The sequence below is a fragment of the Conger conger genome, chromosome 14 (genome assembly GCF_963514075.1).
Source record: "Conger conger chromosome 14, fConCon1.1, whole genome shotgun sequence".
Classification (NCBI taxonomy): domain Eukaryota; kingdom Metazoa; phylum Chordata; class Actinopteri; order Anguilliformes; family Congridae; genus Conger; species Conger conger.
This window is the reverse complement of record NC_083773.1, coordinates 14,789,432-14,815,057: the sequence shown is the minus strand read 5'-3', so window position 1 is coordinate 14,815,057 and position 25,626 is coordinate 14,789,432. Positions and strand designations below refer to the sequence as shown.

Here is a 25,626-nt window from a genome sequence, read left to right as displayed (position 1 = left end):
TCTAAGGATTGTCTCTGGGCATGTTTACGATTATATAGCAGAAATTAAGTCTGCTACGTTCACTTTTTAATATTATTTTCTGTTATCAAACACTCGCATCAACCAGGAGAAAGGACACATATACAATTAAATATTTGCATCCTCGCAAATAAACTACATTTGAAGAGGAATTAAATCGTTGTTTTGGTTCTCAAGGTGAGTAAGATCAAAGAAAAAGCTGCACCATACTGCCTTGTAAACTTTAAGGCTTCTTCACAGTATGAGCGGGACATCTAATAACTTAAGGTAATGCTAATGGCATCACATAAGGTTCACTGTTTTTTGACTGAACCCTGAAAGCCCCAGTTTCAACCAAGCCCACACAATATACTATAATATGGCTAAACACCATTGGTGTAGGTTAGCTAGAAACTGGAAATAAGTAACATGGTATAAAACATTGTGAATCAATAAAATATAAACCTTTTTAAATATACTTTATATTTATTGTATTTTAAAACAAAGCAATTGTCACATACAATTGTACATATAGGAACATAAAAGGTTTCAGAGAAAAATAAAACCACCGTAGCGAGAGAGGACTTGGCACTTTGCGACTCCTTTCTCTGTCCTGTAAACTTGCATTGCACAAAATAGTCAACACACACTGTAAAACACAACTGGAAAAAAGAAATGTATATATTGCCGGTCTTATACAAGGAATTCTCATTCATGATTCAATACAAGCTTACTGCTTTGGGAAACACACATCCTCAAAAAAAGATGGGGCCAAAAAAACTTAATCTGTCAGACAGTGGAACAGAGAAAGGCAGGTTGGGGAGATGGAGCCAATGATATATATATGTTTTTTTTTTTGGTTTTTTTTGCAGTAGGCCTAATGTCAAGCATTTTTTGCAATCAGTCAAGCTAATGGTCAGGTAACATTAATCACCTTCAACAAGGGGTTTTTATACTTGAAGAAATGTGAAATTGCATTGTAAAATCTTTTGAAAACTATATATTTGTAGATATACATTTCTGTAATTTAAGAATTTTCACCAAGAACAGTGTGTCCTTGAAATGCAGACCTCTGAGACCTGTAGGTTCTGCACAATACAACCTGGGGCCTTAAAACACTCGAGCACCATAAGAGATAATAGTGACAGACTCCATAGTGGTCCCATATAAACACGTAACATAACAATTTAAAATCTTAACTCAGTTGTTAAAAGGTTAACTCAAAAATTTAAATGCTAACAGAGTCTGGTGGTCATTCTTGTGAAGAGCTGTGACATCATGTCCGACAATCCGAGGTGGTTTAAGTCAACGTCTCCCCTTTCGTCACCTAGATACAGACAAAGGGGGGAAAAAAGATTAAAGCTCAAGTTGTGTTTCACATTCTGGTATTTAACATCGAAAAGGACTAAGAGACTTACCCTTGCCTCTATGTACTCGATTCTCCTTTCTAACGCAGTCAATTTCTCATTCAGAGTCGCCAAGCGGGAACGGCAGGACATATCTGCCGTAAAAAAAACACGGTGTTATGACAATTCTGTGTTTATTAAATATGCCTAGAGTACTAGCAAACTCAAACAACAGTCCACCACTTAAGTGGAATTTAATCGGAAAGAAGACAATGAATGATAATTCAGGTCTTAAAATATGTAAGCAAGCTATCCATGTAACATTAGCCGGTTATTAAAGCTTGAGCCAGGCATAGCTACGGTCAGGGCCAGTGCCGTATACAATGGCTGTGCTAATGTTAATAGCCTCGCTATGTTTGTTGACTGGTTACAAAGCAAGATGAACCAAAATATTATTTTCATTTAAATGAATTACATCTAGCTAGCTATAACTTCAATATATCAACAATGTTGCAACTCCCTGCTCATATTAGAAACAGCAGGTTAAACAAGCTGGGAGTGGTTGGAAAGAAACAGATCAAGCTACATGGTTCCATTTGACGTTTACCAAGGTTTAGATGTAGCTTATGTCCTTACCAAAAGAATTGAGGAAATCTGCAATCTTCTTGATGCTGCTCGTAATAACTTCGATATATTCTCGATTTGCCCAGTCTTGATGAATCTCCCTCTGCACTGGGTCTTCCTGGCCGGCCATTTTCTCGCGAGTTTAAGAATAGCAGAACGCCCGTTTTCGCAATAATTTCAACCTCAGCTCTATCCCCAACGACACCGCCAGGGGACAACACACTCATTCTGAAAGAAAATGGCCGTTTTGCCATTTTCTACATAGCAGTCACTATTTTGCATTAGAGTTAAATTAAACCAAATTTCTGTATTTAGTTTGCTACTTGTTTGACCAACATTCAAAGTATTTTTTTGTATTTAAATAATACAATTTTTATTTGGACCAGAGCACTACAAAATAGCTCGCTACATCTGTTGTCGCCTTTGGGGGGCACTACGTTTAGCCACGATTGTTTCTTCGCCTTTGTTGTTATCTTCCTGTGTCTTTGTTGCTTGTCATCAGCGCACATAGCGCAGTTCCTGGTTACAAGTATTTGGGCTATTACATGGCTGCTGATGCAGCGGTAGCTGGCTTACGGTCTCCGTTTTAGAGGGCGGCTGTCGGAGGAGCCGAAACGGAGCAGCTAGGCGGATTCCTAGCCGGAAATTCAACGGCTCGAAAAAATCATTCCAACCTTGACTGTCGGTAAGTAATTTTACAAAATTCACTCAAACATTAACCGTTTTATTTGCATGGTCCTTTCAAATATATAGGCCTTTTAATCTCGTGTTTTGCCATCATAAGCTAGCAAATGCTAGCGATGTTAGCTACAGATACCCCAATACGATGGCTTTTCGCTTGGTATAATATTAATTGCATTTTGCAATGTGTTGTTCGGTACATCGCCTATGTTTTAACTTAGCCTACCATAATAGCTAGCTAACAAAATACCACTCATTCAGAAAATAAGTTGGAATGTCTCACGTTTGGGTTGGAAGCCAAATGAAATAAATTTTATGTCCAGTTAGTACGCTAACGATAGCTGCTTAGCTATGGTAGGTGGGATTTGCAATGCGTGGCATCACTACTAAGTTACCGTCATATGTTCATAACGTTTCGAGAACATGCTGTAATCTGCAATTTTATCTTCGCCTAGCTGTCATGGCTGAGCCAGAGTTGCTGTTGGACTCCAACATCCGTCTATGGGTGGTGTTGCCAATCGTTTTTATCACCTTCCTGGTTGGGGTGATTCGCCACTACGTCTCCATCCTGTTACAAAGTGACAAGAAACTCACACTGGAGCAGGTGTCGGACAGGTAAACATCATGGACTTGCATACCTCTGGTACTGCTCTCTTGTACCATAATTTGGTGCATTGAATTGTTCTGTCTGTGTTTAATACCCAGCCAGGTTCTCATCAGAAGCAGGATTCTGCGAGAAAATGGAAAGTACATTCCTAAACAGGTGCGTCTCGTTAAAATAGAAACAGCATTAATCACAATAATTGTATGAAATATACAGCCGTTTAACATTACCGCTCTTCTTCTCTGTAGTCCTTCTTGATGAGGAAATTTTTCTTCAATAATCAGGAGGATGGCTTCTTTAAAAAAACTAAAAGAAAGGTTGTTCCACCATCACCAATGACAGGTAAGCTCTACTGGGGTCTGTCAGAAGGCATTTCATGCAAATATTCTTAGCCATAAGAATATAAGCCTATTTTATATCAAACATACGGTAATGTTACAATTTTGCTATAAAACACATGCATACCTTTTACACACAGTCAGCTATTGGGTATTGTTGTCTCATACATCATTCAATAAATAATATGAACCATGGGCCATGCAATGAGTTTCCCAAAAAAAATGTGTATCTTACAAACTTAAAAAGCCAACTAGGTTTGATCTGGCACAAGTGAAAAACTGCTTGTCCAGAAAAAGAAAAAAGAATATACTCCCACGCTATCTGAAACAAAGTTGAATGACGGATATTTCTCAGTGTCTTCAGTAAAACGATGACAAACCGACCAGCTTAGTTTATTTATCTCCAACATCAGGACAACATTGCCTTACACAATCATTAATCTAATGAATCAGGTAACGGGTTATGTAAAACCATAACACTGTCACCCTACATTTTATCTTTTGTGTATTCCAAACAAAATGATTGGTTCACAGATATAAATGATTGGTTCACAAATATGAGGGCATTCCATGCCAACTCCAGGAGGTTGCACCACTGCATCTCTTGGATCTTTCTCTTTTGCTGTGTGTTGGTAGACAGTGATGAGATAAAATACCTGAAGATTTCAGCTACATAGTCTATTTTGTTTTGCTGGTCGAGTCATTTAAAATTTCCCGGGTGTCACAATGAAAAATGTGTGATGGCACGAAATGTGAGATATAGAGGTCCATAACTTTGTAAGGAAATCTTTTTAGGGATACTTATGTTTGTAGAATTCAAGAAAATAGCTTTGGTTTTCAGTGGGTTTTGGTTATGTAACAATTACAACTATCCTAATGTCATACATCTTTACATACCTGTAACACCCCTATAATCTAAAATTGAGTCTGATTGTAATTTTTGCAATGAAATTCTGCAAGATCCATAACTTTCTACAGCTGAATAGTAACAACACTAAAATGTTTGTCAGCTCCAAATGTACCATCTAAAACTCCTAATTTCAACATCCCAATGAATTATTAACCTCCCTGTTTTTGCTCAAGTCAATAGCCTTGGTGTCATTCTTGAATCTACACTTTCCTTTTTAACACAATTAATTAAACTCTCGTCCATTCAAATTGACTTGGTAAATGGTAGGCATTTATATAGCGTCTTTATCCAAAGCGCTGTACAATTGATGCTTCTCCATTCACCCATTCATACACACACTCGCACACTGATGGCGATTGGCTGCCATGCAAGGCCCCAACCAGCTCGTCAGGAGCATTTAGGGGTTAGGTGTCTTGCTCAGGGACACTTCGACACAGCCCGGGCGGGGGATCGAACCGGCTACCCTCCGACTGCTCTTACTGCCTGAGCCAGGGCTTCTCATGGGTATCCCAAACAAAGCCCTCAACAAACTACCGACAAATTCAAAACTCTAGATTATTGACAAATGCAAAACCACATGACCTCCATCCTCACTGCTCTCCGCAAGCTCCACTGGCTTACAGTTGAATTCTGTAGTCAATTCAAAATCCTCATCCTTGCATACAAAGCCTTTCATGACCTAGCTCCCACCTTTCTCTCCTCCTCTTTTGGCCATCTCAATATCCCCTCCTCATGCCTGTCCTCCTTGGTGATCAGGCATATAGCTGTGCCACTCCAAACTTTTGGAGCTCACTTCCTCCTCACATTCACACTACAGACACTTCCTTGGGTGTCCAGAAAGGCGCTTTATAAATAAAATGTATTACTTGGTTAAATGTAAGAAATTGTAACTAGCAGGTTGTAACTGCATGATACTCTTTGGTTGTGGCCATGTTGACCATACAGCATTCTTTCATCAGCCCCTCTCAAATACTAATGGGGTGGGACAGTACAAATGTTTTCAGTTGGCATTTAAATCTTACAATTTGGGTGGTTGGCCATGTTGGTCCACACATTGCAAATAAGAAGTGGCTCAGTTGTGGTAATGTGGTACTTGTTTGTACACACGTTTAATGCTGCACCTGTAACGGTATTTGTCATGCAGATCCCAGCATGCTCACAGACATGATGAAGGGAAATGTGACCAATGTTCTACCCATGATCCTCATTGGAGGCTGGATCAACTGGACGTTCTCAGGTTTTGTTACAAGTGAGTATGGGGCCCTGATTTCTTGTGCTCAGTACCTTTGCTGATACCCTGCCCAAATCAGTAATAATAAAATAATAATAAAGGCAGCTCATGAAACATGCCAGCGTTCACATTAAGAATTTACCTGCAACATTACAATATTGTATGAAACCAACAGAAGAGAAGCAAAATGTGAATTGCTTGATATTCTAAGATTATGTTTGAGATGTTTAGTTCAATATGTAGTCAAGTTGATGGAACCTAAGCTTCAACAGCTGAACAGTTGGACTTTTGGTCAATGTCAGAAGATAAGATTAGCTCATTGTATACATGTAGAAATGGTCCTAGTGCTCAGTTTATTTTACGCTTTGTCCTGGCAGCCAAGGTACCCTTTCCCCTCACACTGCGCTTCAAGCCCATGCTGCAGCAAGGAATCGAGCTGCTCTCTCTTGACGCCTCCTGGTCAGTGTCATGCTTTGAATAATTTTAACCACTTTCACAATTCCATTGTGTCATTCTTTGTTTGTCCTGCTGGTTTTAAATCAATTAATAAACACATATTTTACATGGTATGGTGCTGTGAAATTGTCACAAATATTTATAGTATTTAAGAAGTCACTGTAGTAAAATTAAATGTACAGTAGTTGCAGGTTAATTATTACAGACATTTCTTTAAAGAATTGTGAGCTAGTACTTGGTTTTAGGATCTCTGCCTGTCATTGTATTGCCATGATGTCCAAAGTTATTCTGTCCCCGTTGGTCCAGAAATGTGCTATTGTGTAAAATTCCAATATTACTGCTCAGTGCTGCTTGAATTTGAGTATTCTGCCTCAGAATGTGCTTGTGACCGTCTTAAATGAAGACCAGTCAAAAGATAAGCCATTAACCCTTTCAGTCCCAGGATTGCCATATGGCACTCAAGCGTGACTACCGTAAAATCCCAAGTGTGGCATCTGGCAGTCTTGTCATTATACCTTTTCAACCAATCAAAATGGCTGCTATACTATTGTTTTGAGCCCCTGTTTAAACCCTACTACATTTTCCCAACCGAAGCCAAAACCCCTTGGGTTTGGGTGGAGCCATTTCATACTGGGCTTGGGACTGAGACGGTTAAGTATTAAACCCTGGAAGGGGTTTACATCTCTGTGTATGAGGTAGATGTGGCACTTATATTCCTGCTCTTCTTTATGTGCTCAGGGTGAGCTCAGCATCCTGGTACTTCCTGAATGTGTTTGGCCTTCGCAGCATGTATTCCCTGATTCTAGGACAGGACAATGGTAAGACATGCTTCCCTCTGATACATACTGTAACCCTGTGTTCTTCAGAACAGTTCCTCCTCTCTGGGCTCGTGGGGACAAAAGAAACTATTTAGACAAAGTCTTGCTAATTATTTTAGTTGGACTAGTTTCCTGATTTAATAAAAACTGACCTCTTGAAAATTGTAGCTGATGTCTTTCCTATTCAGTCCCTATACATAGTTTTGAGTAGGCTAATGCTGGGTTCAGAGAGTGGTTGCAGTAGAAATGTATTTTAAAAATGTGATACCCACTAGAAGGGCAGAGAGCTGGAGGGCTCAGTGGTAGCATTCTTTGCCTCATAAAAAGATAACAGCTCTCCCTTCCAAGACTTCAATGTCAGCTTAACAGCAAAACACTTGCTATAAATAGTATCTGGCCAATGGCATTGTCAGCAATATCCAAGTGGCAAGGCTCCTGTTCTTCACAGTGCAGGGCTAGTATGTAAATAAGAACTGGCACCTGGCCTCACTCACTGCTGTTTCACTGTGATACTGCCAATGCCATGCCAGCACCACAGAAGATTGTATTGATGTTTTCAAAAGGCACTGCTTTTACGTTTGCATGGAATTCAGCAACTGGTAAACAACATTTGGGCCATCTGCTCACCGTGGACAAAAAATAAAAAAAATCATACCAATAACAGTGTTGGATGCCCTTTCGGTCAATTATATTTGATTCGGTCTAGTAGTGGTGTTTGTGTTTAATGGGAATGACTCAGGTTTTCATTTGAGCATGACCTTTAGTCAGCTTTAATAATTCTCCTGCCATGCTGTCTTTTTACTGTAGGGTTTTGAGATGATTTTAGTGGATATGGCTTTAATGTTGGTATAATGTGACTTTACAGGTGCTGATCAGTCCCGAATCATGCAGGAACAGATGAGTGGGGCAGCCATGGCCATGCCAGCAGACACCAACAAGGCTTTTAAGGTAAAATTAGACAAAGGTTGACTAAAGTAGAGATTAAAGCTGGTTCTTATCTAGTTAAAGTATAGTGTGGTCCAGTAATGTACACAGTGTGCTTTTGATTGTAAGGGTGTAGTTGTTCTATGAGTCTGTGCTCTGCATCCTCTCAAGGCTGAATGGGAAGCCCTGGAGCTAACTGACCACCAGTGGGCACTAGAGAGTGTGGAAGAAGAACTGATGAGCAAGGAGTTGGACCTGGATGGAATGTTCAGCAGCGAGTTGCCCTCCGGGATCTTCTGATTGGATGTGCACTAGTAAAGATCGCTAATGGGCTCAGTTTGTTGCGAACATTAGTTAGGGATGACATCTTATGTTGAGCTGCTTGAGAGAAAAGTCCAGTGATGACCAACAATGAACAATGTTTTGATCTGTAAAGCAGTTCTACACCATGCTAGTTTATATTCAAATGAGCATTATTGCCACTACATAAACTGAATCAAGCCCCTTCCCTCTTAATGAACTTGTCTAATGAAAATTAAAAAAGTAATTTTACTAAAAACATGTGAGGAGTTTCCTTCAATCATCCACTCTAGTTCATCATTAAAGGATACCATTGCATAGAAATGGAAAAGCCATTTTGAAATTGCTCCCAGTGGTGTAATGATGTTACTGTATGGGGTTTTCAATGAAAATTGCAGCCTGTCTCTTTCATCCAACCCCTTTGTTTTTACTGCTGTCTCATTTTAACGTATAGTGTTCCGTTGTTTCTTCTGTCCATTCCCTATTTGGTTGCTATAATTCCTGAGTTGAGGACTGTGATGGCAGTTGGCTTTTGATGTGGCCCACTACTGTCATGCCTTGCTTATGTGTGGCAGTGGTTTGTGTTTTATTTTCATTATGGACCCAACTCAGTTTTTGTAACACTATCCCCTGTTTTGTAAAGAGACTGTTTTGACAAGACATGTATGAGTACAGAGTGATTATTTCTGGGCCACACCACACATTATATAATTTACTTCTCACTCAGACAAATATATTCACAATTATGGGAGAATATCTACCGCATATTTAAGACAGCCCAATTTCGGTTCTCGCAGGATGGTAGGAGGCCACTAATGGAAGCCAAGCATAGGCTACATTGTCAGAAAAAGACTTATGAACAAGTACAAGTAGCCTGCTTGATAGGCATGGTAGTTGGTTATGGGAATTGCAGTGATTCCATTACTATTATTAAATAGGCAGCTACATGATTGGGTTGTTACTGTAACGAGCTAAACATTGCATCACTAACTTAAAAGTTTTGAACGGCAACTGTATCTATTTCGTTATTTCAAACATAACAAGGGCTAGTGACATCAAAACTCTTACGTTTGAAGTTCCAGCAACTGGCAGGGAAAGGAACTTGGAGTGTGTGTGGCTCGTGCGCCCGTGACTCATATTTCGGTTGCATCCGCGCACCGCAGAACCTACTCAGTAACGGCACGATGGCTGAGGGAGGCGGATCCGAATCGGGTAGCGGGGCTGAGCCTGATGCGGAGCCGGTATCTGCTCAGACACCCGTACCTTTAACGGATAGCCAAAAGCAGGGCATTGAGCGACTTCTAAAGACACCGTTGCGAAACGGAGATGAATGGTGAGAGATTATCCAAATTTTGAGCTCTACCTAGCCAGCTAGCTAACGTTAACGTTATTTCTCGTTTAAAGGGGGCCCTGCGTCAGGAATCTTAGCCGGGGAAGCCCGTGGGTACGAGGCAGGGAAAAGCGAGGTTTAGGTAATGCCAAGGGCATTAGGAAATGTTCATTGGTATTACGTTTAGTTTACCGTTATGTATTGGAGCCGTGTTAACTAACGGTACTAGCTTCCTATAAACAAACTTGGGTTACAGTCGTGGCTAACTGGCTACAGACGCAGGTGACTTCCTCCAGCACCCTTGGATGCGGTGGTTAACTATATATCTCACTGGCACGGTGTACACAGACCAGGAAAGTGCGTGGACGTACAGGCCGCTAGCTGATGTCCCAATAACAGCGGTTAAGTTTGCTAACGTTAGATACTGCTTTGTCATTTTCACTGGATGGCACCCAGCTACTGCCTTGTTTGGTAACTGTTACTCCTTACCACCGAACACAACCTAGACTGCACTGCAGTTGGCTTGGTAGTTTTACAAACGCAGATAAGTTGTTTTGCGGTCTCGATGTCTGGTTACAGAGCAATTTGAGCAGAAGACCACTAACGTTAATCAGTCAGTTATTTAGATGTCACGCTAAGTGTAGGCTATGTGCGGGTGTCAAAACTCAACTTTGTCTTTTTTAATGACTTTCTAAGCAAAATTATTAGGAATTGATGCTTGTTGATTGACAACCGTGTTGGAACAGAATGATAGCTACCAGCTGATTCTAGTATTGAAATGGGTTGGCTACATTGTCCAATTGTTCATACATTGAGTGTGCATAAACATGTTCATTTGCATAAGGAAACACCCTAGCAGTACCCTGTGCCGTATTCAGGGTTGTGTGTATCTGCGCATATATCCCTAAAGACCCACACTCCACAAGGCATGATGAGCAAACTTGGCTGTGCAATTCTGGGTCCACATAGGCTAACTACATCATTACCAATCATCATAAATCACTTTATCCGTAAACAAAGTGATTTACACGTAACAAGGTTATTATTGTCTTAGTTTTATTTTATGATAAACCTGCTGAAAAACCAAATAGATTTTTAAACAGCTGGTAGCTGGTTGACCAGTTCAGACCAGCTCCCAGCTCAACATGGTGTAGATGGTTGACCAGTTATGACCAGCTCCCAGCTTGACATGGTTTTACCAGGTCAGACAAGCTTCCAGCACTAGCTGGTTGAGCAGTTCATACCCAGCTAGACCAGCTCAATTTTCAAGATGGTCAAGCTTGCATAGCTGGATTTTAGATGCAATCCGGAAAAAAAGGTTATGCAGAGCAACACTACAGTTTTATATCCTTACTGCTATTATTAGCAGGAGTGTCCACAGTGCTTTGTTTGGGGGGTAATTTTCTTGTCAACATGTTAACATGTTAAATGGTTACATTTTACATGTTACATTTCAAGCTCTTCTTCACTTGGTACAAATGAATGTTACCTTTGTTAATATGGCGAAATGTTGGAGATGTCCCATAGAAGTATTAGTACAGGTGTGGTGCTATTCCAAATGTTAAACACATATTTCACTGTTTCAACTGTACCTCGTCTTCAGTATTGTAGTGATAATTATCTGCATTCCTAGGTTTTTGATTGATTGCCGGTGGTTTAAACAGTGGAAGAAGTATGTGGGTTTTGACAACTGGGATCTGTATAATGTTGGACATCCGAGTCTGTTTCCAGGACCTATTGACAACTCTGCACTGTTCTTGGGTAAGCTAGAGTCAAAGACTTGAAAAAGTTCTGTGTTTCTGTGCATCATCTCTCACCACAAAGTTGCTCAATTTCAAATTGTAGGCCTCTTGCACTGTCTATGTCCATTTTTCGGAAAATGTGATTTTAAGTTAGGGCCCAGAGGAACTTCAATTTGAGCATGCAGATCAGGATGGGAAATGCTGGCTCAATCCAAATTTTGAAAAGCACATTTGTAAAATTACAACCTCTATATCCTTGCTCTTTGGTTTTAGTTTTTAGTTTTTCGCAACTGCTTGCTCATTGCAGAAATGTCAGTATATGTGTGGTCCACAACCTTTGAGTTTTAACGGTTTTGTAATGGCTGAAGATCCTGGTCCTGTACTGACTCCCTCTATGCTGTTGTGCCACAGACAATAAGACACAGACTCTGAAGGAAAACCTTATAGACGAGCTGGACTATGTTCTTTTGCCCACTGAAGCCTGGAAGCAATTTGTTGGGTGGTATGGGTGCTTGGAGGGCCAGTGCCCCATCGTCAGAAAGGTGAGATTCCCCCCCCCCCTTCCACAAGTCCAGTCAAAATGGTGATGTTGTGGGTTACGTTGCAGAGCAGCAGAAAGTATACTGTCTATTTAGCATGGGCTGGTTTTATGCTTGACAAAAAAATGGATCCAGACACTCTGAAAAAGAAAACGAACAATGGCTATAGATGCATTTACTCTTTGCGCTTTTAGACCAACGTCTTTCAACCAATGTGGTCATCTTGTGGCGGTGATGAGTTGTGAGTCTGCCTCTTAAATCATCACGTGTGATATGTTTGACTGAAAAGCTAGTGCAAATTTGAAATGGTTTTGTGTCGGCTCTTATGGCCTCTGGTTTCTGGACATGGTGAGTTATCCCTGTCTCCTCTGCCCGAACAAAGACATAAGGAATTCAGTAATCTAAACCACACTGCATTTCAGATGTAATCAGTGGGCATTTAGATTCAGTGGAATAATGTAGTTAGTGAGATAGATCATGACATTTTATATAGGACTTTTTTTAGACAGTCAAATCACTTACAGTGATGAGGGGAAAACTCCTCAATCACCACCAATGTGTAGCACCAACCTGGGTGATGTACGGCTGCCAATTTGCACCAGAATGCTCACCACACACCAACTGAGTATTTTAATAAAGTGTGCCTTATTAAAGATGCACTATTTGGAATATAATCTCATAATCTCACATGTCAGGTTGCAGATTTTCGGCTCTTGCAGTAGACTAATTTTGTGAAGGTTGTGGAATGTAGCTAACTTGTTTGTTTGGGGTGTTTTTTGCTTCCTTTATAGGTGGTGGAATATGGCATGTTTGTGAAGCACTGTAAAGTTGAGGTCTACCTACTGGAGCTGAAATTATGTGAGCACAAAGACATGGAGAGTGTGGTGGCCAGGCATTTCAGCAAGGCTGATACAATAGGTGAGATAATTGCGCATCTGCCGACGCACAGCTAGTGTCCTTAGCGGGGAATGCCAAACATCTAAGAGATGTTTATGCTCAGTTGGACGGTCTTGAAATCCCACCCCTCCGCCTCTCTGTAGACACAATCCAGAAGGAGATGAGGTCACTGTTCAACATCCCCAGAGAAAAGCAGACCCGTCTGTGGAACAAGTACATGAGCAACACGTATGAGCAGCTCATCAAACCGGAGAGCACCCTGCAGGACGCTGGCCTCTTCCAGGGCCAGGTACCAAATCAGACCCTCCGAGCCCCAGAGCCTGTGCTTATGGCCTTGTCAGTCTGACACATCCTTGGCTAGGACAAATTATTTTTGTACCACAGAGATATTGAAATGAAAGCTTTTGCTTAGCCAGTGGTTTGTGCTGTATGGTGTCTGCAGTAGGTTTCTGTGACAGCCTTCCCCTCCTGTTGACGGTGCTGACTGTGAGTGTTCTGTGTGAAACCGCTGATGGGGCGGAAACGGTCTGTACTGTGCGTTTAACTGGTTTCTGCTTCACAGGTGCTTGTGATTGAGCGGAGAAATGACGATGGCACATGGCCCAGGCAATCCAAACATACAAAGTAAGCAAGTGCAATTTGTTAGGCAAATAAGTATCCTTACACCCACTGGAAAAAACACTGGATTGTTTGTTGTCTGCCACATTGGGCTGGAATATGTGACCATGAGGTTGCAAATGCTATTCAGCCCTGTGGGTGTCACCCTTCCACCTGTCACCCATTGCTCATATCACCAGTGAGCAAGTGTAAGACATACTTGAATAAATTGATCTGTGATGAAGAAAAATTCCCAGTAATTCTTGGTAATATTTAGATGGGGGGAAAATACAATTTTATTATCAGTTGTGCTATAATGAAGGTTTTATTGTTTTGTCAGGTCCAGTACTACCACATCTCGGAACTTCTCTACCTCTCCAAAGCTTTCCTCCAACTCCGCTGCCGCATCACTTCCACGGTCACCAACGGGAACGGTGGCGTTAACTCAGACTACACGCTGAACAACAGCGCCCCTCTGACAGCAGGCAAGTCCGCGGTGCAGAGCTCGTTATTTCAGCTACGCCACAGTTTCACGCTGTAGGAGGTCTCACGAGGGCAAACCCAGTTAAAGGTTCTCTACCCTCACAGTTTGGGAAGCTACAGTTCATCCTACGACTACCAGGAGCCCCAGTCCAGCCAGGCCTGTGTGGCCTCAGTAACCTGGGCAACACCTGCTTCATGAACTCGCTCTGCAGGTGCGTATCTGTAAGCATAGATTTACAAAATTATGAAAATGCTTTAGCAGATTCGCAAGTGCAGTTTAGCTTGTTTTAAATTATGGTAGGGTTAAAAAAATAATCATCTTGAAGGAATCTTGAATGAAAATGTTTAGAAATGGTAAAATGGGTTCATTCCTATTCTGTAAATGTTTAAATTATAAGCAGTGAACAGCCTTTCTGGCTGTAAATGGCTTCACGGACTAATGCACCTCTCCCCCCCTAACTGCCTTGTAGTGCCTGAGCAACACGTCCCCTCTGACCGAGTACTTCCTGAACGGGCGGTACGAAGCCGAGCTGAACCGGGAGAATCCACTGGGAATGAGGGGGGAGATCGCAGAGGCCTACGCCGGCCTGGTCAAGCAGATCTGGCTCAGCCGGAAACAGCTTCGTAGCCCCCCGCACGTTTAAGGTGAGTGGGCTGGCTACGCTCCAGTGGAGCAGGCTAGGCTAGGAAGTGCCTCATCTTACTGTGAGTGTATTGAAATGATGTCTTACCTGCGTCTCCCACCCCCCCCCCCCAGATCCAGGTGGGCCGCTTCGCTCCCCAGTTCTCGGGGTACCAGCAGCAGGACTCACACGAGCTGCTGCCTTCCTGCTGGACGGGCTCCACGCCAGCTGAACCGCGTGAAGAAGAAGCCCTACCTGGCTCTGAGGGACGCAGAGGGCCGGCCGGACCAGGTGCCGCTGCAGCACACACCCCGCGCCTCCACCGCGCCAGATCTCACAGGAATATTATGAATTATATGGATGATTATGAATTATAATATTCATTCATTCATTCATTCATTATCCTAACCCGCTTAGAGATTCGAACCCAGGACCTCCTTGCTGTGAGGCGACAGTGCTACCCACTGCACCATCCGTGCCGCCTGAATTATACTATGAAAAGTCAAATTGTAAAATCGATATTATTCGAATGCCTTCTTGTGCAGATCCCCTTTGTTTTTTTCCAGATGTACTGATTTTGTGATTTGCTTTGGAAAAGTTAGGGCTGATAATTTCTGCCCTTGTCACCAGCTGCAGTACTTGCTGAACAGACACACAGATCACCGAGAAGACGTTTAATTGGGAGGTGTAATACTTCTGAAATGTGCCTCTGAAAACAAAAACATCATATAGAAGAGGCACTTCAAGCCATACTTTTATGGGTTAAGATGCATTCTATTGGTGCAGTTCTTGATTTTCAATGTTTTTTTCTTTTCTTTTCATTGCTTCAATTGGGTTGCAACCATTAATAAATTACCTTAATTGAGAGATATTTATTTTATTTAATTTTAACATGCTTTAAATTCTTTTGTGTATTAAGATTGTAGCAAAGGAAGCCTGGACGAACCACCGTCTACGCAACAACTCTGTCATAGTGGACATCTTCCATGGCCTCTTCAAGTCTACTCTGGTTTGCCCCGAGTGCTCCAAGGTGTCTGTGACCTTTGACCCTTTCTGCTACCTCACTCTGCCCCTTCCCATGAAGAAGCACCGCGGCATCGAAGTGCTCCTGGTCCGAGCTGACCCCCAGACCAGACCCATGCAGGTGAGCCCGCGGAAGCTGCCAGAATGTGTCTCTGTGTTATTGGTGTGATCCTCCAACTGAACAAGATGCCCTCACTTTACCATCATTGACTCCAGTTCTGCCACACTGACTGAGGAGTCTGATGTGTTGAACCTGGGTCAGTGTGCCATAAAAGCTGCATGTGTGACAGTCTCTCTCTCTCTCTCTCTCTCTCTCTCTCTCTCTCTCTCTCTCTCTCTCTCTCTCTCTCTCTCTCTCTCTCTCTCTCTCTCTCTCTCTCTCTCTCTCTCTCTCTCTCTCTCTCTCTCTCTCTCTCTCTCTCTCTCTCTCTCTCTCATCCAGTACAGGGTGGTGGTTCCCAAACTGGGCACTGTGGCTGACCTCTGTGCTGCCTTGTCTGCTCTCTCCAGACTTCCTGCAGAGAATGTGAGTTCTTGTATATCACCATCTGTCTCAACCTCTGCCTGGATTTCACCACGCACCGCACATTGACAACATGCTGCGACGTTCAAATATTTCCAGTTTCATTTGATTCGTTTCTAAACAAAGGTCATGTAGCCCGTTTATTTAATTTGGGAACATTACGAGCAAAGTGTTCCTTCTTTTCAGCCTGTGGGAATCGCACACATTCTTTGTAATGGAAGGCGTCGCGAGTGCAGTACCCATTACAGATGCATGTGATGTAAACAGTACTGAAATGTCTTTCTAGATGGTGGTGGCTGATGTTTACAGTCATCGGTTTCACAAAGTCTACCGGCGGGATGATGACCTCAGTAACATCCTGGAGAAAGATGAAATCTTTGTGTAAGAGGTTCATTTGCACTCATTCATGCAATGTGAGCCTAGCACACCCCATTACTCATTTACATTCACAAGGGAAGGTCAGTAAAGAGCATATTCAATCAGAACTGCAGTCCTTGGGCTGCCTCTTATTTCCTGCCTGTTTTACGAAGCATTTCCCAGAAACCTGCGATGTGGAGAGCCCTGATTTCCCCTCTCCCTGTCACAGGTACGAGGTGGAAGAGGAGGACTCGGAGAAGATGAACCTGCCTCTGTACTTCCGCGAGCAGCACGTGAAGCACACGGGCGGCTCCATGGGCACCATCCTGTTCGGCCAGCCGCTCATCATCACCGTCCCCCGCCACAACCTCACCGTCAGCCTGCTGTACCAAAGGGTGCTGCAGCGCATGGGGTGAGAGGGCACGGCGCCTGGGACCTGTGTTTAAGGCTGGGGAGGTCCGTTATGAACCTGGGATCCCCATTACTCTGGTTCTCCTGAGGATGGCTATCAGGGACAGTATATGGGTGAATATAATGGAGGGGAAGGATGATAAGCGCATGCTCCATGACAGGTTTTGCAGGCGCTTGTGCAGAACAGAGACTGCTGGTACAGTTTGCTATGCTATGCTATGCTATGCTATGCACAAATGACAAAAGGTTTTTGGGGTGGACTGATGACTAGTTTGGCATAGGTCAGACATGCTATGCTATGCTATGTGCTGTGGCTGGTTGCTTCACTGTTCCTCTTCTGCAGGCGCTATGTGAGGCAGCCCCGGGGCTCAACCTCTGAGGCCAGGACCTCTGCCTCCCAAAGCAGCAGCAGCAGCAGCCAGGCATCAGAGTCCACCATGGCACCCAATCACAACGCCAACCTGGGGAGGTGTGGAAGCCCTCAGTCAGTGGAGGCTTCATGCAGGTCAGGGATTGCCAACGGGACAGACCAACCACAGGAGGAACCTTCTTGCACCTGCAATGGCCCCAATTGCATGCGTGAAGGTAGGACCCTGTTCAGAGAACACCCCAGCCAAAATGTTCTCTTAATACTGTTGCAATGTAGTGGCTATGTTATGTTAACAAAACTTTCCAGTAACATTGTGAGAACATTCAGTTTCACATGTAAACTGTAAAATGCATTTTAGACCTGACAGATGTGAGACTGTGAGCTGGCAAATGTGTGACTATGTGATGATGATGATGATGGGAAAGCCCTGTGTGTGTGTCTTGCAGAGGAGGAGGAAGCTATGGATCAGCAGGTTAGCCCGGAGCCAGAGAACAGCCAATCGGAGTCCTCAGAGGACTCGCAGGGCCGGGAGAATGGCCCCATTGGCTCGAGCAGGAAGTGTGGCTCCGCCTGCCGCAAGCTGTTCTCTTTCAACATGGTGAACTCGTACGGAACAGCCAACATCAGCCCACTGCCGTGTGACGGAGACATCCTCAAACTCAATAGCGAGTATCTCCCCTGGCCTTTCTTTACATCCGGCTGTGTTCAAATGTCTATGTGCAAGTTGGATAGATCAGATTTGGTCTGTGAATTTTGATAAGTGTATAAAAACTGTAGATTTTTCTTTGTGAAGCATGCATTGTATTTCTCAGCAATGACCAGGCGTCCCCTGTGTGTCTACAGTGCATTCCACAGTGGCCATGGACTGGAACTGGGAAATTAAGAAGCTGTGCTTCGATGACAGAGAGGCAGAGGTAAGTAAAATCAATTCCTCCTATAGTCAAGTGCTGGGCCTTGGCCATGTTATGCACACGTGTATGTTTCTTTGTTTGTTCTAACACAAATACACCCCTGTACCCCAGGCATTTGAGAAACACGAGAGCATGCTTCAGCAGCACAAGAAGAAGTCCAACGTGGCCCTCAGGGAGTGCATCGAGCTCTTCACCACCATGGAGACGCTGGGACAGCACGACCCCTGGTACGCCCTTCCCACAATGCCCTGAGTGACACTGAACGCTTGTGTTACCAGGAAACTGTAATTCATTTTTTTATGCTTTCTCAACAGTTATTTTTTCGAGTAATGTGTATAATATAGTTTCATTGTGCTTATTTCATAGCTGAATAGTATGTTATTGCTGAAGTGAGTTGAGGTGCTGCTAAGCTGTCTGACTCTATAGGTACTGCCCCACCTGTAAGAAGCACCAGCAGGCCACTAAGAAGTTTGACCTGTGGTCTCTACCGAACATCCTGGTGGTGCACCTGAAGCGCTTCTCTTATAACCGCTGTTGGAGGGATAAGCTGGACTCGGTGGTAGACTTCCCTGTGAGGTACACTGCAACCCTGACCCTCACTTCATCCCAGGACTCTCAGGCCATTTTCTCCTACACTCAATGGTTAATAGTAGAAGCTGCATACCTGTCTGCATGGCTAGTGAGGTCAAAGGTTATCCAAATGTCTCTTACAAGAAGCTGCTTGACTTGGTATGGATTAACAGGACAGGATATCAGTCAGCGGTACACTGCTGCAGTCCGTATTTATGTCCGCTGTGTCCGTTTACCCTGAAGCATTTTGGTGATCAGTCACAGGGAAAGCATGAATATGCATATCATCACTGTAATAGTGAGCACGGTTAATGCTTGAGGCTGCATTCAACCTTTAATATTTCATTAAAGTCTTACAGTGTTGGTCACAAGCTTAACTGTTGCCACTGGGTGGCCTGCTTTAGCAGCATGAGTCTTTTCTGCAGTTTGCACACTAGATGGCACTGATTCAGGAAGTGGTTGGTTGGAAAGTAGCCGAGGGGGAAGTTGGACTCGTGTAAACATTCACAGGCCAGGCCGTTTGGATTTTTGTTCTTTAAAAGGAAGTACAAGTGAAAATATTTACTACACCCCCACTGCTGTGCATGTTTTAGCTCCTTTGTCACAATGTTAGTGATCATTTCAAAAAAAGAAAATACATTAAAAACATAGCATTTTGTAAACGTCCTGACCATTTTGTGATAAAGTATTAAAAATGATTAGTCCATAATTATGCAATGATACATGAGAGGCAGCGACTTTTCCTGAGTTATTCGGCTGAGGCAGAAGTTTGAGCTGCACAGCAGTGACAATTATCTCACTGTAAGTCACGACCTTGAGTGTATTATTGCAATTATGCAACCAGTTTCCCCAACATGTTTATGCATTTAAAAAAAGGGAAATTAAAGAACAATACAGTAACTCAACCTTTTTGTATTATGCAGACAGAATGGAGCACAGAATGGAGCACTTCTGAAGTGTTGCTATGTTACGAGTTGTATCTGTGATTCAATGAATCAACCAAACGTAAACAAAGTGGTTTGTTTTTGCTATGTCATTTGAGGTCGAAACTAACTGCTGTATAATACTCCATAATACTAAATAACACCTAAATAGATCTTCTCATGAGGCCAAATGATAAAATCAAATGTAATCTTATAGTCTATATATTATATTACCATGTTAAACAACACAACAATTCAAAGGATTTCATGCGTGGTGTTCTAGCTGCTTCTATACAGATGGGCGATGGGTGCTTTGCAGTGCCAAAAGTTTATTAGTCGTGTGGCCAGCCAAAACAAAACAAAGAGCTCTGCAGGAAAGCAGCCACAATCACAGTTCACAGAATATCGAGTTGCTGTTCCTCTGCTTTGCCATCTGCTCCATAGACTGGGAGGGTGTGTGGGGACATGTGCCAGGGGAGCTGCTCGAATTAGGCCAGCTTTGTGTGTGGCTGTGCTGCTCTCCCAGTTTCCCTGTGGGTTCAGGTAACACCCCTGGCACAGTCAAACCTACAGTATCCGGCAGCAGTGCCTCCTTCCAGCAAGCTGACTCATGCTAACTTGCATCAGACAAGGCAGGCTGGCAGGGTCAGACAATTGTGCCCAGTGTCACCATTTTTCTTCATTGCCAATAAAGTAAATGTCTTGAATGTTTCAAATAAAGTCAATTATGTTGAATAACTAAAGGCGGTTATGGATGAAAGTGTCACATATTGTGTGTGTATGGCATGAATAATCATTAACTGTGAACGGGAAAAATGTTTGCTGAGTGGGTGGCGGTCTGTGTTTTTCGTCTCCAGGGACTTGAACATGTCAGAGTTTGTGTGTGACCCTAGGGCAGGGCCCTATGTATATGACCTCATCGCTGTGTCCAACCACTATGGCAGAATGGGTGGAGGGCACTGTGAGTAATTACTTTTTATATTCTGCAGTGTTTGAATTGATGTGTACAAAGCCTGCGTTGATAGGAAATTCAGTTGAACAGATCGTTGTACCAGTTTATTTTATTGAAATGAATACGAACCAGCCTTCTGCTCATCATTCTGTTCTTGTGGCAGTTCATGATAAATATGTAAAGAGCATTTGTCCAACTTACTATATCTACTATATCTACAGATAAATGTGTCATACCTTTCATTCCTAGATAAACGTTGGCACCGCTTATTATGTCCGGGGTAGATATACATCCTCTTATCTCATGATCTCACATCCTGCCACACCTTCTATGAACAGGGCTTGCATTGTGTTGCAAAATGGTGAGGTGTCAGACGGTGCCTGGCCTGTGTTCATACACAAATATAATCAGCTTTTTATTAATGTTAACTGGAACCCTCTATCAGCTCCACTGTTTTTCCATTTGGAAAATGAAATGTGGTGAAATTTGATACAGTAATTTGCTTCCTTGCGCAAGTCCTGTTTGTCTCAGTTTTGGACTATCTGCTGTTTTTCTATCATCTCCGTGGTGACAGAGCTGAAATGGTACTCTCCCAAAGTACAGCGCCATGAAAAAGTATTTGCTTCCTTCCTGATTTCCTCTTACTATTGCATATTTGTCACATTGAATGACTTCTTTAGATAAAATGTTGTAGCAGACAGAGACATATTTCTAAATCAGCCTATTTCTTTTCTTTGATCAAAATTGCCCCCTTAGTTATTCAATAAACCAATTAACCAATTGTAGTTGATGATTAGATTCAGTTGACTGAACTTGGTTAGTCTGCCCTCACTCATACTGAACTTTACCAAGTAGAGTCAAGTAGACGCCACAAAGTTTCTACAAGCACACTATGCCACAGTCAAATTAAGTTGCAGATGAGATGAGAAAAAACATCAATGAAATCAGTCTGGAAAGGGTTACAAAGCCATTCTTAGGCTTTGGGACTCCACCGAGAGAGTGAGAGCCATTATATTCAAATGTAGAACACTTGGAACAATGGTGAAAATTCTCCAAGGGCTCAATGACAGCTCATCCAGGGAGTCACAAAAAATCCCAGAAAACATCCAAAGAACTGCAGGCCTCTAGATAAGACGATTGTTCATGACTCCACAATAGGAAAGAGACTGGGCAAAATGGGAGTCATGGGAGAGTAGCAAAGCGGAAACCACTGCTAATCAAGAAAAACATCAATGCTAGTTTCACACTGCAAAAAAAACACCTTGATGGGGGGAAAAAGCATTTTGGGATAATGTTATATGGACAGAGAATGTCCACTCATTTGTTGGTGAGCTGAAGCATAATTGGGTTATGCAGACAGCAATAAGACCCAAAGCAAAAAGGCATGTCCAAATCTGATAAACTGAAAATAAGAAGAATGAAAGTTTTGGAGTGGCCTAGTCAAGGTCCAGTGGAGATGCTGTGGCCGGGCCTGGAAAGAGCAGTTCATGCTTGATAAGTTCGTTATTGATAAGAATAGTGATGTTTCATATCACTCCACAGTGACATGAAAGACTGATATTAAATTATATTGCAACCAGTTATTAAGTTTAAGGGGGTGACTTTTTCACATGGGATATATTAGTGTGTGTCTTTTAATTAAAACATTTTTTTAAATGTGTTTTGTATTTACCTCTTGTGCAATATGACATTTTTTCCAAAGGACTGAAACCATTCAGTGTGACAAATAATAGAATATAATAATAGAATATAATAGAATATATGCAATAATAGAAATAAATATGAAGGGAGAAGAATACTTCACAGCAATTTCAGTCTTGAAATAAGCTGGACAATTTAAGGTCCCAAAAGATAGGCATGTGTCTGGCTTTCCCCTCATATTCCTCATCCTTCCAACAGACACAGCCTATTGCAAAAACAAATCCAATGGACAGTGGCATTACTTTGACGACAGCAGTGTCTTCCCTGCAACAGAAGACCAGATTGTGGTAAGTTGTGTCGTCTTCACCCCAAATGTTATGGATAACTGTGTATGATGCAATTTTATTTTTCATGAAGGCTTTATATAATAATAACTACAGTGAGCTTGTGTTGAATGTTTCTTTTTCCATTGGCAGTAAGAGTTCATTGTGGGGTGTCATAATGTAATGCCGGGATGAATAGTGTTGATAGCTCCTTACTAACTGCCCGTCCTCTGTGCCTCAGTGGTTGTTTGGTGTGCTGTGTCAGCTGTGTAACCAAATCTCCTCTCCTGCTCCTCAGACAAAAGCAGCCTATGTCCTGTTTTATCAACGCCGAGACGGAGACGGGCGCACCAGCCGTCCCTCCTCCGCCTCCAAGGGGGAGGCGTCTGAGACAAGAGACGATCACATGGACATTAACTGAGGGGCCAGGCCTTCAGGGACATGCATTGAAATGAACTGAGACATGTTGACGCACACACCAAGCCACTGCAGACATTTAAGACTCCGTACTGAATCGGCAGTTTTTCTCTCCTGCATATTTTATGTTCATCACCAAGAGCCGAAAAAGAAAACCCTTGTTAGTTTGACGTGTGTCCTGAGAGAGACTCTCCTTGGAGTCTGTGGCCTGAAGACAGTTGGAGGAAAGAGGGGAATACGACAGTGAAACGTATGCCTGGACGACCAGAATGTTAGACGTTGCCTAAAATCCATAGATGAAATCAACCCCTTTCTGTCATCCACTAGAAAATTCTCAAAATAATAAAAGCCAAATGCACATGTTGTTTCAACCAAAGTGTTCCCAGTTATACACATTTGACAAACTGTATTGAGCAAGGGGGTGGGGAAAATATTTACCCATCTCATCTGCCATTTTGTTCATGGGTTGGAACTTCTAAATTTAGAGATTGAAGTATATGCAAATATGAAAAAATATTTAACATTGTAGGAGGGCAGTACATACCCAGAGCCCAGCTCCCCATCAGACTCCCTGGATTTATTTTAGTGTACCTGCAGTGCCTGGGTCTCAGGTAGGCAGTGTTCTCTCCCCTTTCTCACAACATTTGTCCTGTTCCTCAGTATTTGCAATACAAGAAGCAACCATGTTTGGTTTGATCAATGATGGTGGACCTAGTCACCATCAACCAGAAACTGTTTTGTGGGGCTCCATCTTGCATTCTCACTCTGGAAACTAGACAACGGTACAATACAAACTTTGACAACTAAGTGCTACTCTTTGACAGAAGCACCAGCTGCCTTTTAGCAATGGGAATGTTCACTAGTGGGAATTGTTTGAGATTATATTTTCTGTATGAGTTCTTATATTGTATTGTTTCTTGTTTGGCTTGTATGAAATAAATACATGTACAATCTGTAAATTCCCAGGAGAGGTAAAATATAGATTTCTTTTTATTGAGAAAATTGTTTCACATAGTTCTTATTTAAGTATTTGTTCTTTTCATGCAGGGAAACCAGTTTTTGGAGAATAATAAAGTTTCTTAAATGTAATGCTTGTAAACCTACTGAATGAATTGAGATTCAACATTTTTGGGAGTAGTGCCAAATTTGATGAAAGTTGAAAATGCTGCTGCTCAAAATAACTTGAATGGATGATCTTTTTTGATGGTAAATGACATTGTGGGTTTACTACACTGTGTGATACACTTTCATCTCTGCAGCATATTGAGAATGTTATGGGATTCATTGTCTCACAATGGACAGTTATCTGGCTGTAAAGGACACTGAATCCATGAAAAGTGTTTCTCTTTTTTTAGGTGGAATATGGACTAAAAACATTACAGTATGCTTATATTTTGTGTATATTGTTCTCTGCACTGTTGAAGCAAATTTTCTTGGTCTTTTAAGACATGGGTCTTTTACAGCTTCAGAATTTCTTTAAAAACTTGTTTGAATGGCAACAATTGTGTTCTAACTAGGTCCGCGTTAGGCTTTTCAACAGAAAGATAGTTCCTCTTTCAGCCACAAGATAACAAGTACCCTTCTTGTCATACCCTGTTTACATCAGTTGATGTAGCTAACCTTGAAGGGTGAAATGAGTGTAGTAGTTGATCAGCTCAACCTGCAAATGACAGCTGTCCTCATGTAAAAAAAAAAAAACTTTTTTTTAAAAGGTTTACCAAAGGGTAACCAAAACAAAGTATGCGGTCCAGTTACTACATTTCTTATAGCTTTAAGAACCTTAAAGTTGTTGACTTGAGTGGAGTTCAGAAGCCCAAGTACACCAGTAACAGACTTTGCTTTTTTATTGCAGTTGGCTGTGGAGCCAGCTAGTCAAAAAAATAGCTCATGGGTCAAATTCATTAGAAGTATCTTTAGATTGTTTTAGAGAATGATTAAAGCCCCCAATCTAATCAGTCATTAAGGATTCTGTTACTCAGTGGTTTCATGTTAACACTATGGTTTCCACGTTTCAGTATTTTCCTCAGTTTTAGATGTTCAGTGCCAAAATAGTTTATCACAGTTAGTGCCCTTAAGTGGCCTTCATAATTCACCTCAAAGTTCAGTAGCAATAATGGTGTTACATCATTAAAACGGCACTGAACTGGTTTTAAAAGCACTTTTGTACTGCCATACCTCCCACCTCCATGAAGAGCTTAATCATAAAAAGATTAGGAACACTTATTTTACTTCAAACTAAAGTGTAAGACTTCCATTACAGTCACTAGCATATTTAAAATGTAATTTCAGAGAATGACTCAATAAAACTGCTCTTTTCAACAGTTAACATTCCTCCCCTCCCCCCCTTTGGTTTGCTTCTGCATTTTTTTTGGTTTCTCCTGCATTTCAACAAGACAAATCTGATAAGTGTACTTTTCTCTTGTGTTGTCATGGATCTGCACATTTTAAACAAATAGGAAGTGATATGTGAAGGATGTGGTAATAATATGGGTGATACTGGCTCAGGCAGTAAGACCAGTTGTCTGGCAGTTGGAGGGTTACCGGTTCAATCCCCTGCCCGGGCTGTCGAAGTGTCCCTGAGTGAGACACCTAACCCCTAAATGCTCCTGACGAGCTGGTTGGTTCCACACAGGTTGAGGTCCCTGTGGCAGACTGCCGTCAGCTGCAGGAGACTGCCTGTACACCAGCTGCGTCATGGCCTCATTTGTTGCTGTAGAGTGTGTGTGTGAGTGTGTGTGTGTGTGTGTGAATGAGAAGCATCAATT

The 25,626-nt window shown here is 42.2% G+C and overlaps 2 protein-coding genes and 1 pseudogene across 2 annotated transcripts; 2 read left to right on the top strand and 1 right to left on the bottom strand.

Moving 5' to 3' along the window:
- Positions 1 to 463: 463 nt before the first annotated feature.
- brk1 (BRICK1 subunit of SCAR/WAVE actin nucleating complex) lies at positions 464 to 2,420 on the bottom strand. Its single transcript, XM_061220173.1, has 3 exons — positions 1,980 to 2,420; positions 1,416 to 1,498; positions 464 to 1,324 (listed from the first exon to the last, which is right to left on the bottom strand). Exons 1-3 carry the CDS (start codon positions 2,095 to 2,097, stop codon positions 1,298 to 1,300), a joined length of 228 nt encoding a protein of 75 aa, XP_061076157.1. The 5' UTR covers positions 2,098 to 2,420; the 3' UTR covers positions 464 to 1,297.
- On the top strand, positions 2,205 to 8,889 carry emc3 (ER membrane protein complex subunit 3). Its single transcript, XM_061220172.1, has 9 exons — positions 2,205 to 2,652; positions 3,104 to 3,263; positions 3,354 to 3,411; positions 3,501 to 3,594; positions 5,645 to 5,749; positions 6,109 to 6,190; positions 6,926 to 7,005; positions 7,871 to 7,953; positions 8,101 to 8,889. Exons 2-9 carry the CDS (start codon positions 3,109 to 3,111, stop codon positions 8,227 to 8,229), a joined length of 786 nt encoding a protein of 261 aa, XP_061076156.1. The 5' UTR covers positions 2,205 to 2,652; positions 3,104 to 3,108; the 3' UTR covers positions 8,230 to 8,889.
- Positions 8,890 to 9,336: 447 nt separating this feature from the next.
- Positions 9,337 to 23,950, top strand: LOC133109978 (ubiquitin carboxyl-terminal hydrolase 4-like; annotated as a pseudogene).
- The last annotated feature ends 1,676 nt before the right edge of the window (positions 23,951 to 25,626 follow it).